Raw genomic sequence first — 12,864 nt, forward strand, 5'->3', positions numbered from 1 at the left:
CAGGACTTGTAACTTACAGGTTTTGTGAGCAGTCCATTAAAAGGTCATAATTCAATAAGAAATAACTAAATGTTGTGTGCAAAAGAGGAGACAAAAAATGGCATCATCTTTTTATTTTTTTAACCATCTATGGACAATTGCAGCATAAGCATGATCTGTACATGATTTTGCAAATAATGTCTCAACTGAAAAAGTCGAGACCCCTGCTGTACAAGACTGCTGTAAAAGTAGCAACTAATAATCATAGAAAAAAAATATATTCTGCCAATACAGAAAATATACAAGTACCCCCTGACCTTCACTGATCTCTGTAGCATTAGAAGAATTTTTTCTATGATATGTAACTTTAGCCTCACTTTAACAGTCAGCCACTTTGTCCATTCTGTTTCTGACATTAGGAAACGACCCCGTGCTTCCTGCCTGTCTGTATGAAGGCCTCTACGGCACGATCAATGTCCTCATCAGTGTGAGCCGCAGAGATCTGGACTCGAATACGGGCTTTTCCTTTGGGAACAACTGGGTAGGAGAAACCGATCACATACACTCCTGATGACAAGGAGAGAAAAACACTTTTAAACTGGGCTGCTGGACTATTAGATGTATTCATTTAATTGGACAAGACATATACACCAGAATTCTCACCCAGTTTTAGCATGTCGTCAGCCATGAGCGAAGCCAGCCGCGCATCTCCTAGCATCACAGGACAGATGGGATGAGCTGTGCCAGAAATGGTGAACCCTGCCTGGGTCATGTTGTTTCTAAACCTTTGGGACGGAAGAAAAGATGCACAATAGACCATTGTGTTGAGAACTGCCATCATTAGCTCAATGAACTCTAAAAATCCTTTCTTCTTAAAAGCATTCATACTGGAAAACTGGAATACTGAACCAGCAAAAGTCAGCTCATTTTGTTTTGACTGCAAGGCTGACTGCTGCTTTGAAAAGCATATTCTGTTAGTTTTAACCCTGCTTATCTCCTTTCCGCAAACATTAGATGCAAGCTAAAGGGTGTAATCGAATCTACAGTACAAACATCGCAGAACGCCAACTCCCACCTCCAGTCCTACCTCATGGTTTTAGCTGCCATGGACTGAGCGATTTCATTGGATGCCAGCAGCAGCTCCACAGCACGGGCGGCACAGCCCACCACAGGAGGGGGGAGGGAGTTGGAGAAGAGATATGGACGAGAACGCTGTCTCAGAAGCTCAATTAAAGCCTTGGGGCCGACGGTGTAACCACCTGACAGAAAATAAGAAAATTTATGTTTGAAAGGACTGAAATTGCTTCAGCCTTCTTAGCAAAGGAACTTTGCTATTAAATTTGTGATTTTACCCAACATAAGCTATGTTTCCATCCACCTATTTTTATGTGAATTTTGCAATATCGCATAAAAAAAAATGCTGGATGGAAACAGCAAGATGCGAATAGATGCACATTTAACAAATAAACTCCTCAATGCGTAACAAAAAAAACTTGCGCGACTTTGCCTCAACAGTGGCTGTGATTGGATCAGCGGATCAGTTTCATTGAACAGCATCGCAAATGTTGGTTTGATCGTTCTGAAATGCCTGAGCCAAAGTCTGTCATGAAAATGATTTGGTTTAATTCCCTCCCAGAAGTGTCTTGCATGATTGCGTTCACAAACACCAGCATCCGAACACAAGATAAAATGACAGCGTTTATTGCGTTTCGTCTGCGCGCTTAGACGCAAGTCATTTATGATGGAGGAAAAGAGAGCTACAGTGGATGTAGCAACTTCCATTTTCATTAAAGATAAAAATTCCCAGGAAGTGATGATTTTGTTCCCCTGAAATCATAGTGCTTTATTCGCAAATGTTTCATGCGATAGTCCAATTTTGTGCACAAGTTAAATTCACAACTTTGGATGGAAACATAGCTATTGTAGCTTGACTATGTAAACCAGGGGCCTATACCATGAAGCCGGTTTAGGTGGCTAGCCAGCTATGTTTCAGTTTAGTTTGCGTCAACCCTGGGTTTTAGGGACCATGAAAGTGGTTTGGGTTTTAGCAGTGTTCATCGCCAATAGTAACTTACGCTTCACGGCTAACCTGGTCCGGGGCAGGTTATGTTCTAGGTAAGAGGTTGCAAACTGAACTTGGACCAATCAGCTGTGAGCAAAGTGACACATGCCTGATGCGATAAAGTCACTCCACCTGTTTCTACTCCAAATTAAAGGTCACTACATAGCAAATGATTTTTAAAGACAAAATGGTCGGGTTTTTAGTGATGCTTATTTAGAATAATACATTTGTATGATTTAGATATTATTTATGTAATTATTATACCCTTTATCAATCACACATGTACAATTTTAGTTCATCAATTATTATTACGCAGTTTAAATAAATAAATATAAATACACTTTAGCATCAATAGATGAAGCTATAAAATGACTACATGTGAGCTTAAATGTTCAATTCTCTCTATACCTTTATCAGCTGTATAAAATAACTTCACAACTTTTACTTGCACTGATATACAGTAGCAAGACTTTTTCTTTTAGTTGTCCTCTTTCATAGACCGCTGTTTTTTTGTTCTTGCTGTGTAAATTTGTTTAAATTCTCATTATTTTAATACTTTTATTTAAGAAGTGAATTGCGCTGCTTCTCTCGCAAGAAATTAATCTCAGTTTCACTCTTTCTCAACATGTGATTGGCTGTTCGCTACTGATGTCACACTTAAACTCCTAAACTCAGGATCAAAGCCTGAGTTGACAGAGAAAGTTGATGATCAGCATCATGGTACCAACAAAGCCTGGTTGGATTGGTTTGGCTTTGTCAACTCTAAACTAATCCTGTAACCCTGAGTTTGTTCAACTACCATCATGGTACAGGCCCCAGGTGTGCCCAACCCTGCTCCTGCCGATCGACTGTCTTGCACAGTTCATCTCCAACCCTAATCAAACACACCTGAAGCAACCAATTAAGGTCTTCAGGATCTGAAGCAACCGATTAAGGTCTTCAGGATCACTTGAAAATTAAAGGCAGGCGTGTTTAATTAGGGTTGGAGATAAACTGTGCAGGACAGTCAATCGGCAGGAGCAGGGTTGGGCACACCTGATGTAAACTGTTTAGCTGATGTTTAAGATCTAGAAATGCAAGACATACGCACCAGCAGCACCTCCCAGTGCTTTTCCCAGAGTGGAATTGACGATGTGCACTTTGTCCATCACACCGAGCAGCTCATCAGTTCCTCTGTGGGAAATAAATGCACAGATGTCCACTTGTAAGATATTATGACATGATACTTTCTCAAACTGTTTAATGAGTATTTAAACATAAAAACATATTACTGCCTCAATATTTTAGGAGGAAGATCCTTTTAAACCAGTGGTACTAAACCAGGGGGCCTCAACAAACTTCCAATGTAATTGAATGATGTAATTATTTAAAATTAGACAAAACAAAATTAAAATAAGCTAAAAAGATTTTCTTAGTATTTGGTTAGTTTTATAATGAATATATCTGTCTAGTCTCTAAAATATTTTGTTGGGTAGAAATTGTGAATGGGGGGGGGGGGGGGGGGGGGGGGGGGGGGGGGGGGGGGGGTGGTTAGGGGCTTGAAGTCAAAAATGTTGGCTTCATGCAAAACCTATACCATCAATTAACAACCTCGTAGCTTGAAGTCGGCCCATTTTTAAAGGTTTATACGTTATCGGTAAAAATCAATTCCCCTATGGAGAAGTGAATGGGATGTTTCCTTCAGGAATCAGACTGTTGCACTCTATTTTTGTAAGTGCTACCAAGTGTTTCTTCTGTCTACTCACCGGCCGCGAGCACCCATGAATCCAGTGGCATGACACTCATCAATGAAAACCAAAGCTCCGTACTGCTCAGCCAGATGACAGATACCCTTCAGAGGAGCCACATCCCCATCCATGGAGAACACACCGTCTGTGACCACCAACCTCAGACGAGAGGACTGTGGGGCAAAGTGAGCGAATCAATACTAAATTCTCCAAAAATTATCTAGCTCCTATAGGTGTTTTCAACATAAATGAATTGCAAAACAAAAAAGTTATGCAATTTTTAATAACAATTACACCATGCAGTGTAATTGTTGACAAAAGTTGACTAAACATTTCAAGCTGCCACACAGTAATTTTATTACAAACTTTCTTTTCATATCACCATGCACATAAACCGCTTGCGGTGCGACTTCTGATTTGCATGAAAGAGATTAAAGGGATAGTTCACCCAAAAATGTTTTCCTCATTTACTCACCCTCAAGTTGTTCCAAACCTGTGTTTCTTTCTTCTGCCGAACACAAAAGAATATATTTTGAAGAATGTTGGTAATCAGACAGTTGACGACACCCATTGACTTCCATAATATCTTTTTCCCTGCTATGGAAGCCAATGGGGTCCATCAACTGTCTGGTTACCCATATTCTTCAAAATATATTCTTTTGTCTTCAACAACTTGGCTTGGAACAACTTGAGGGTGAATAAATGAGGACAGAATTTTCATTCTTGGGTGAACTATCCCTACAGTCACCCAATAGTCAATAGTTCACCCAAAAATGAAAATTCTGTCAGTATTTACTCACCCTCATGTTGTTCCAACCCCGTAAGACCTTCGTTCATCTTCGGAACACGAATTAAGATATTTTTGATGAAATCTGAGAGCTGGATCACTCCTCCATAGGCTTCTTCAGGGATTGACACTTGCCAGCCCCGAAAAGTTATTAAAGACATCGTTAAAATAGTCCAAGTGACTACAGTGGCTCAATCCTAAGTTTATCAAACGACGAGAATACTTTTTGTGCGCAAAAAAAACAAAAATTACGACTTTATTTCAACTATCCATTTCCTTCTCTGTGGGCCTCGAGTTAGTTCACTAGTGTAACAGCGCAAGCTTCTGTTGTTGTACGTCACACGCATCACACACACGACCAGCATCGGCCAATAGTGAGCCTACTGGTGACGTAGCTCTACGCTATCACACTACGTTAACTGACTAGAGGCCCACAGAGAAGGAAATGAATAGTTGAAATAAAGTCGTTTTTTTTGTTTGTTTTTGCGCACAAAAAGTATTCTCGTCGCTTGATAAACTTAAGATTGAGCCACTGTAGTCACTTGGACTATTTTAACGATGTCTTTAATAACTTTTCGGGGCTGGCAAGTGTCAATCCCTGAAGAAGCCTATGGAGGAGTGATCCAGCTCTCAGATTTTATCAAAAATATCTTAATTCGTGTTCCGAAGATGAACGAAGGTCTTACGGGGTTGGAACAACATGAGAGAGAGTAAATACTGACAGAATTTTCATTTTTGGGTGAACTATCCCTTTAAGTCATGAGAAAAATTCAGTGATACCTGTGATTCTTTCAGCTTTTCTTCCAGGTCATTTAGGTCCATGTGCTTGTAGCGGAACCTCTTGGCACGGCACAATCGAATACCGTCGATAATAGAGGCATGGTTTAGTTCATCAGACAACACGGCATCATCAGGACCCAACAGGACCTAAAGTTAAGAGCACCAATGTATTGATTTGTTACAGTGCATTAGCAGTGTAACTGTAACATGTTTACTTAAGTATATAATATGACGATTGGTTAAGTCACCTCAAACAGACCAGCATTGGCATCAAAGCAGCTTGCATACAGAATGCAATCTTCTCTTTCATGAAACTGGGCTAGCTTCTCTTCCAAGTTCTTGTGGAGGCTCTAGAGAACAGAGATTAAAAACAAACATTAAAGGTTGTATCAGTGATTTCTGGCCCAAAAATAAATGTCTAATCTTTCCTAACGATCCGCTAGCTCCCCGCCCCATAAGCATGCCGTCCAAAAACCGCGTCTCTGAAGGCAGCCTAGGCTCTGAGATCTGCACACAAAAACAAATGGGTACAACCACCACTCAAAACCAAAATAAACAGTGTTCCAACCAATCACTGACAGGGGCGGGTGTTGCTCCGATTTCGCGTCCAGCCGTGCACGAGCGCAAAACCTCAAAACACCCGCCCCTGTCAGTGATTGGTTGGAACACTTTATTTTGGTTTTGAGTGGTGGTTGTACACATTTGTTTTTGTGTGCAGATCTCAGAGCCTAGGCTGCCTACAGAGACGCGGTTTTTGGACGGCATGCTTATGGGGCGGGCAGCTAGCGGATCGTTAGGAAAGATTAGACATTTATTTTTGGGCCTGAAATCACTGATACAACCTTTAAGGCATCAATAAGCAATCAATGTGTTCAAATACATTATATTCCCTTACCTGGGTGCCGCAGATGAAGCGAACTGAACTAAGGCCAGCGCCATACTTCTGCAGGGCATCTATTCCAGCCTTCACCACCTCCGGATGACTGGATAAACCCAGGTAGTTATTTGCACAGAAATTCAATATGTCTACAAAAGAAATAGGGAGGCGTGGGCCATCAGAACTTGAAGAGGAGCAAAAGATCAAATCCTCTTTATTCACAGATATGTGGATATGCTGGACACTTGCTGGATGTTTTCCTTAACTATCCAGTCCGAAACATTTACAAAAATTACAATTAAATAAAAAGTGTATGTTCATCTTAGTATTATATTAGTATTGAGGTACTAACACAGTTTGTATTAATATTTAAATTAGTTTGGTAAAACATTATTAAAATCAAAAGTTGTATTTGTTAACATTAGTTAATGCAATGTTAATTAACATGAACAAACAATGAACCGTTGGATTTTTGATATCCAATGTTAACAAAGAATAATAAATATTGTAACAAATGTATTGATCAGTTAGTTACAGTTTTTATCAGTCGCTTTGGTGCATTTCTCAAATCATCCTTAATATTTGCAAAGTATGTGCATTCTCAAAACAATTCGTACAAACAGCAGCACACATTGGATTACCTGCAATAGCCTGTAACTTACTCAAAATCTTTAGTTCATCTCTCAAAAGTAAGTATTTATGTAAATGAACATATCAGTGCCATCAGAATAAAAAAGTCCTTGCGTCATTGTTCACGAACAAGATCGTCAAAATGCTTAGTCATGTTGTCAATGAAACACTGCCCTCTGTTAGTATTACCTGATGTAAACTACGGAAACAGTTTGGATGACTATATTGAAATGTACAAAGCTGTGCTTCTTCTGTATGCCATATATCCATTTCAAAAGTACAAATTTACACACTACTGTACATAAGTTATTGCTTGAAAGAGACTGGATAGGATTCACAGTTACACTTTTACTAGTGGTCTGACCAAAAAAAAAAAAATTTGCAATATTATTGTGATATAGAAAAGAAAAAGAAATAGGGGCACAAAGGCGAAAATGCAACATTAGAAAGGCAAACACAGTCAAGACCCCTTAGGCAGAACTTTGCTTTTGCATGCAGCACTTTGCAGATGCAGCTTTGAGTTATTTCAGAGAACTGGTTCCTCATTTTTTGATCTACATTCTCTTCATTAGTGAAAGTCAAGATTCACCTGCACAATTCATCAACTCATGGCACATTTACAAAAAGTCTAATAGAAATGTGTAGAAAATATGCTTGACAGTTTATGACAACTAGATCAACCATTTTGCATTTAATGACTTATACGATGAACTAATGACTAGATGTTTTGAGGGGTATAAGACTATTGCACAGAGAACTATTTAATACATTTTGAGCAACATGGCATTAGCAACTGATAATGAAGGAAACAATTGTGCATAGTCAATTGCGTGTCAATGCATAGTCAATGTACCAAAGCAATCACAACTTGTACGAAAGAATTAGAAACTGCTTTTATGATGTGCACAAGTGACGATGTGGAGATTGAGAATTTCATTTCTGATCTGAGAAATGGACCAAAGCGACTAAGAAAAACTGTAATACATTAACTAATGTTAACAAAATGAGACCTTATTGTAAAGTGTTACAATTAGTTTTTATTTAGACATTTTCCATTTTATAGTTTCTTTTTGTCATTTTTTTGCAATTTTTATTATCTTTTTAAAAATATGTCTTTATTATTTTTTTTATTAATTTTTATTTCAGGTTTAGTTATTTAGTACATAAATAACTAAAAAACTAGGTAGATAAACTAAATGAAAATGCTAAATATTTCCTTGCCAAGTGCCAACTAACTGAAATAAAATAGGCTCCAAATGTTTTTATAGTTTTAATTTCAAATAACTAATTGAGATTACTAAATATAACAGTCCACACTATTTAGGCTACAGTTAATGTAAGCACAAACATTAATCAAGTGAGTTTTAATATGCAAGAGATAGATAGATAGATAGATAGATAGATAGATAGATAGATAGATAGATAGATAGATAGATAGATAGATAGATAGATAGATAGATGACAACATACAGGTACGTACAACCTAATCATAACATTCTGCCCTGAAATATAAGTATTTTGGCTCGGTCACCCAGGGTTGCAAAACACCTCCTGCTCACCGCCTGTGCTGCCGTCCACGTTTATATGAGGCCCCTGTTTGGAGGTGATGACTCGCTCCCCCTTCCATGTGCCCGCAGCGCGGATAGAGTCCAGCTCGCTCTCCAGGACACGCAGCGCTTGAGCCGCAGCCGAGTACGGTCTGCTCGCGTTAGCAGCAGCGCAGGGCTGGAAAACACTCCTCAACGGAGCCCTGAGGCAACGAACAGCTGTGCGAAGTGACATTTCTCACACAGTATCACAGGCACAGCAAGTAGTACAATAAAAGTACATGGACTCAAAAAACGTGACGTTGACGGCGGATATATGTAATTCACATGGGCGTTGAAACATCAACCAATCAGACGCATTTGCGTAAGAGGGCGACACGCTCTTGATCCAATGGAAGAGCAGCTGACTCTGCATTTTTAAAGAAACAGACTGACTGACATATATTGTGTAACTAGTCTACAGGTCCAAACTATAATGTAAAAATATATGGTTATTATCGGGAACTACTGTTGCAAAGTCTATTATGCATCTGATTTGAAAAGGTTAAGAAAAAAATGCGAATGCGGCAATGTGCTAAAAGTAATAGCAGAATTAAATAGATAAAACGAATACGCGGGAAAGAGGCGGACTGACTTCCCCTTTGGCCACTACTGTATGTGCAACATGTCATATACGCGGGAATATATCTCCCATTTCCCGGCAAGTCAGCCAGCCAGTTAGTCAGTCAGCTCTATACAGTAGAGAGAGAGAAAAAAAAGTTCGTGTTATGGAAATATTGGCAGGAACACCTTTCTTTTTAAGACTGTCAAGGAACTTTTTCAGTTTATTCAGTATGGACCTTTGTTCAGTTTTTTAAAGGCTTTATACGACGGTCTGCAGTGGAGTGAGTGGTAAAAACTTTAAAGGGTAAGTAATTCTAATGAAAATATTATATTTTATCTTTATTAAAAAAAAATCATGTACTTGTACTTGTATCATGTACAAATTTACATCGGTTAGACTGATGACGTGAAAGATATGATGTTTAATATCCCGGGAATTCAGCCAGCACACATGTTCGTTTTGCAGTGTAAATTGACTCAAACAATGCACAAATGAATCCATTTTTTTTGTTTGTTTATAATTCCATGAAGCGCTCCCACTTCACGCAAATCAAATTCCTCGTCATAATCTGAAACGTCATAGTGTGGGGCGTTCCCGATCCGCGGGAAATACAAAAATCTTGTGTTGCGTTCAAAGAAAATAAACCGGAACTTTAGATAACAAATGCGAATGGAATTCTATATGGAAACCAGTAACACAGGTCAGAATTATTCTGTTTCATCCACATTTGCATTCTCAAACTATAATGGCTTTGATTACCCGGACTGTTTACTTCCTGTCAGTACTGTATTTAGCAAAATGGACGGCATTATTCATCGTAACTTATTTATCGCAATTTAAAGCGTTTTTATGCAACACAAAACGCGCAAATGGTAACGTTACAATAGTGTTTTGGATTATTAGACATCGGCGAAGTTACTTATAGTGAGCGCTAGCTATGACAATATAATAGCCTAACGTTACATTTTAACGAACTAGTGTAATGCCCGTGCAAAATGCCCGTGTTTTTGTGTGTTTTTAGTAATTGTTGGTTTGGTATGTTTAAGTTGCTGAATACTATTACACAGGAGCCTAAACTCTGAGAAAACGATAACGTTAAGCGCAGAATGAAATATTATAGTCAGAATTAAACAGTGTAGGCTAGCTGATTTACAGATACAGTGAACTCTGAGAAAACGCTACGCTTGAGCAAACAGTTTGTGAATAGCAGAGCCGATCAGCCCCGCAAATTATACTCAAGGCCCCGCTTCCCCCTCGTGCCAAACCGCGTCAATCAAAGTTTACAATATCGATGTGAAGATTAAGCGGAACTATACCCTTCTGGTCATAAAAAGAGAGGTAAAAAACACCATGAGAGTGAATTGCGGGGACAGCAATCAGGTATACTTGTGTTCTATCCTCTCCAAGTTTGATGTCAGCAAAGAACAGTAAAGTTAAGTTGGTGTGTATCTATCTCTAGTATGTCTGTCTTGGCAACCCAGCTGGCAAGTGCATATTTTGGTCTTTCTTGCTTAAAACACCGGGCCACTTTGAGGGCTGTGTTCTGTGACTTTGTGGCTGACCAGAAAAGTGAGAGTGAAATACAAATATTTATTACGTTTGATAAACAACAATGGGCAACGGTGTTTGTTTATAAACTGCAGCTCGGAAAAGATGACCGCGTCGCGCGTTAACATGCGTTCATACGCGCGTCCACGAAATGAAACGCTAACTTTCCAGCAAAACATCTGTGGGGACCAGTACAATATGGGCGTGTTGGCATTCCTCATTATAGGCGCACATACTTTTAAAACAAGACAATGATTATCTATTCTACAAGTCAGTTTAGTTAACTCTGCAATAAAGCAAGATGGAAAGCAATGTATTGACATTGACTTTTGATTTATAGGCTATATTGCATTTAAAATGTTGATTGGCTGGACATAGCCTACTGGTCAATATGGATGCACATCTCTTAGTAAATAATAACCATCAAGTTTTATCATTTAAAACACTGTGGCATGCTATGACAAGCCATTTTATCTTTTATTCATTCACAGGATGCATTTTTTTATATCAATAATTAGGTTTGTACTATTTAAAATGTGAATTCTTGATATTAAGAATGTACTTTTTCTAGTAACAATGTCTATTTCTGATATCAGGAATTATATTTTAATTAGTACTAGGAGTGGGAGCACTGGGTGTCAGGTGTGACTGTGTGGCAGTGGGAAATGGTTTACATGGCTCATGGGTCAGGTACGAGGGCCCCTTAACAGAATTTAGCTTAGGGCCCCAGTGAGGTCCGGATCAGCTCTGGTGAATAGGCTACTACAAATGATGGCCGTGAATAAAATATAATATTCAGATATTTTTAAAACACAACCCTCTAATGTCAGAATGTTTATTTCTAAACCACAACCTTCTAAACATCTTCAATGTGTGCTTCTTTTACAGAGATATGCGAATAACAGACACAAAGACAGATGTTTCATGTAATTTAAAGATAGATGTCTGTGTATAGGCTATATTATATATATATATATATATATATATATATATATATATATATTATTATACATACTGTATATTATACGTGTGTGTACTGTATATTTTTTAATCGCAATTAATCGATTTAACAGTATGTGCAAGATCAGTTTTTGTGTGTGTTTTTAGTAATTGTTGGTTTGGTGTGTTTGAGTGATCATTGTTACAATTACACAGCAAAAGTTCAGTGACATTTTTATTTGTGGATGATATAACTAATTACTGACAACTACTTCTGAATAACTACAATATTCAGAATTAAACAGTAGCTGACTTAATGTTTAGCTGACAGAATGTTTATTTTTAAACCACAATTTTTAAACCACAACCCTCATAGTGTCAGAATGTTTATTTTTAAACCACAACTTCAATGTGTGCTTCTTTTACCGATATATTTGACATATTTTTTGCATTTTTAATCCAAAAAACGTCACACTCAGCACTGCACTTACTCGTGCCCATAGCAAGACATCTGTCAAGTTTGAGATCCATCGGACTAACGGTTCGAGAGATATGCGATTAACAGAAGCACACACAGACAGACAGACGTTCCTGTAATTTATAGATATATGTTGATTGAAGCGAGTATAACCATGTATATATAGATCAGAGCTATATTTGATTACACAAAATATGTCGCTTTCTGACAATGATCCTAATTTAAGTATTTGTTACCACAGATAGACCTACCATAATTGAATGCCTATGGAGGGTTCTAAGAAGAGCCTTGACATTCCTGGGCTGCGGTGGACATGATAACTCTGGTAACTATTTTTGAATACATTTAAAAAATGTATAAACGCATTGAAAGCATTGTGAAGTCAGCCAATGTTCTTATCCAATACATAAACAGAGATTCCGCTCTCAGTTGAAGAAACAGCGCCACCTCTTGGTTCGAGCACTGTACGACCATGGAATTACAGTGAAGATGGAGGTATTATTACTACAAGAATGGTTTAGGTGAGACGCTTTCATTCACTGAATGGACAGGCTTTTATTAAAGTGAAATTAATTGCATCTGAATTCATACATTTTGAGTGATGCAAATTGATGACATCACGTTGAAGTGTTCCACTGTACAATGCTAATGGCCACTCCATTCATTCCACACAGAATACTTGGATCAAGATGAAGAAACAACTTTATAAGTTTAGCACTTCAGAGATGGAGGATTGGCCCCCATCATCGCTGTCCCAGACCCTTAAGTCACAAATTCGTGAGAGGAGCCGATGTCAAGACGTAGGGGAGAGTTACTGGCGCTCTCGCCTCATGTGGACCTACGTTGCGTTTGGTTTGGTCCATGCAAGGCATCAATAGAGCATAATCTTGTCTATTTGATGGTGAT

General features: G+C 38.5%; 1 protein-coding gene across 2 annotated transcripts; it reads right to left on the bottom strand.

Annotated features, from left to right (window-relative positions):
* Positions 1-98: 98 nt before the first annotated feature.
* Positions 99-8,720, bottom strand: gcat (glycine C-acetyltransferase). 2 transcript variants are annotated; one of them, XM_077211919.1, is made up of 9 exons: positions 8,402-8,720; positions 6,231-6,361; positions 5,584-5,685; positions 5,336-5,482; positions 3,787-3,941; positions 3,132-3,214; positions 1,067-1,238; positions 643-764; positions 99-546 (listed from the first exon to the last, which is right to left on the bottom strand). In XM_077211919.1, exons 1-9 carry the CDS (start codon positions 8,622-8,624, stop codon positions 395-397), a joined length of 1,287 nt encoding a protein of 428 aa, XP_077068034.1. In that variant the 5' UTR covers positions 8,625-8,720; the 3' UTR covers positions 99-394. The 2 variants fall into 2 exon arrangements, with proteins under 2 accessions (XP_077068034.1, XP_077068035.1); XM_077211920.1 differs by having other exon boundaries at positions 6,231-6,318; positions 8,402-8,678.
* Positions 8,721-12,864: the final 4,144 nt, after the last annotated feature.

This window comes from Siphateles boraxobius, unplaced genomic scaffold (assembly GCF_051911475.1).
Source record: "Siphateles boraxobius isolate OS27281-9 unplaced genomic scaffold, OSU_SipBor_1 66, whole genome shotgun sequence".
NCBI classification, from domain to species: domain Eukaryota; kingdom Metazoa; phylum Chordata; class Actinopteri; order Cypriniformes; family Leuciscidae; genus Siphateles; species Siphateles boraxobius.

Bases quoted from the DNA above. Each gene is read 5' to 3' on its own strand.
- gcat (XM_077211919.1), bottom strand. From the start codon at position 8,624: ATGTCACTTCGCACAGCTGTTCGTTGCCTCAGGGCTCCGTTGAGGAGT. The intron at 6,362-8,401 runs GTGAGCAGGAGG...TTTCTTTTGTAG, and splicing joins CGTGGACGGCAGCACAGGCG to ACATATTGAATTTCTGTGCA. The intron at 547-642 runs GTGAGAATTCTG...CCTTGTCATCAG, and splicing joins TGACGACATGCTAAAACTGG to GAGTGTATGTGATCGGTTTC.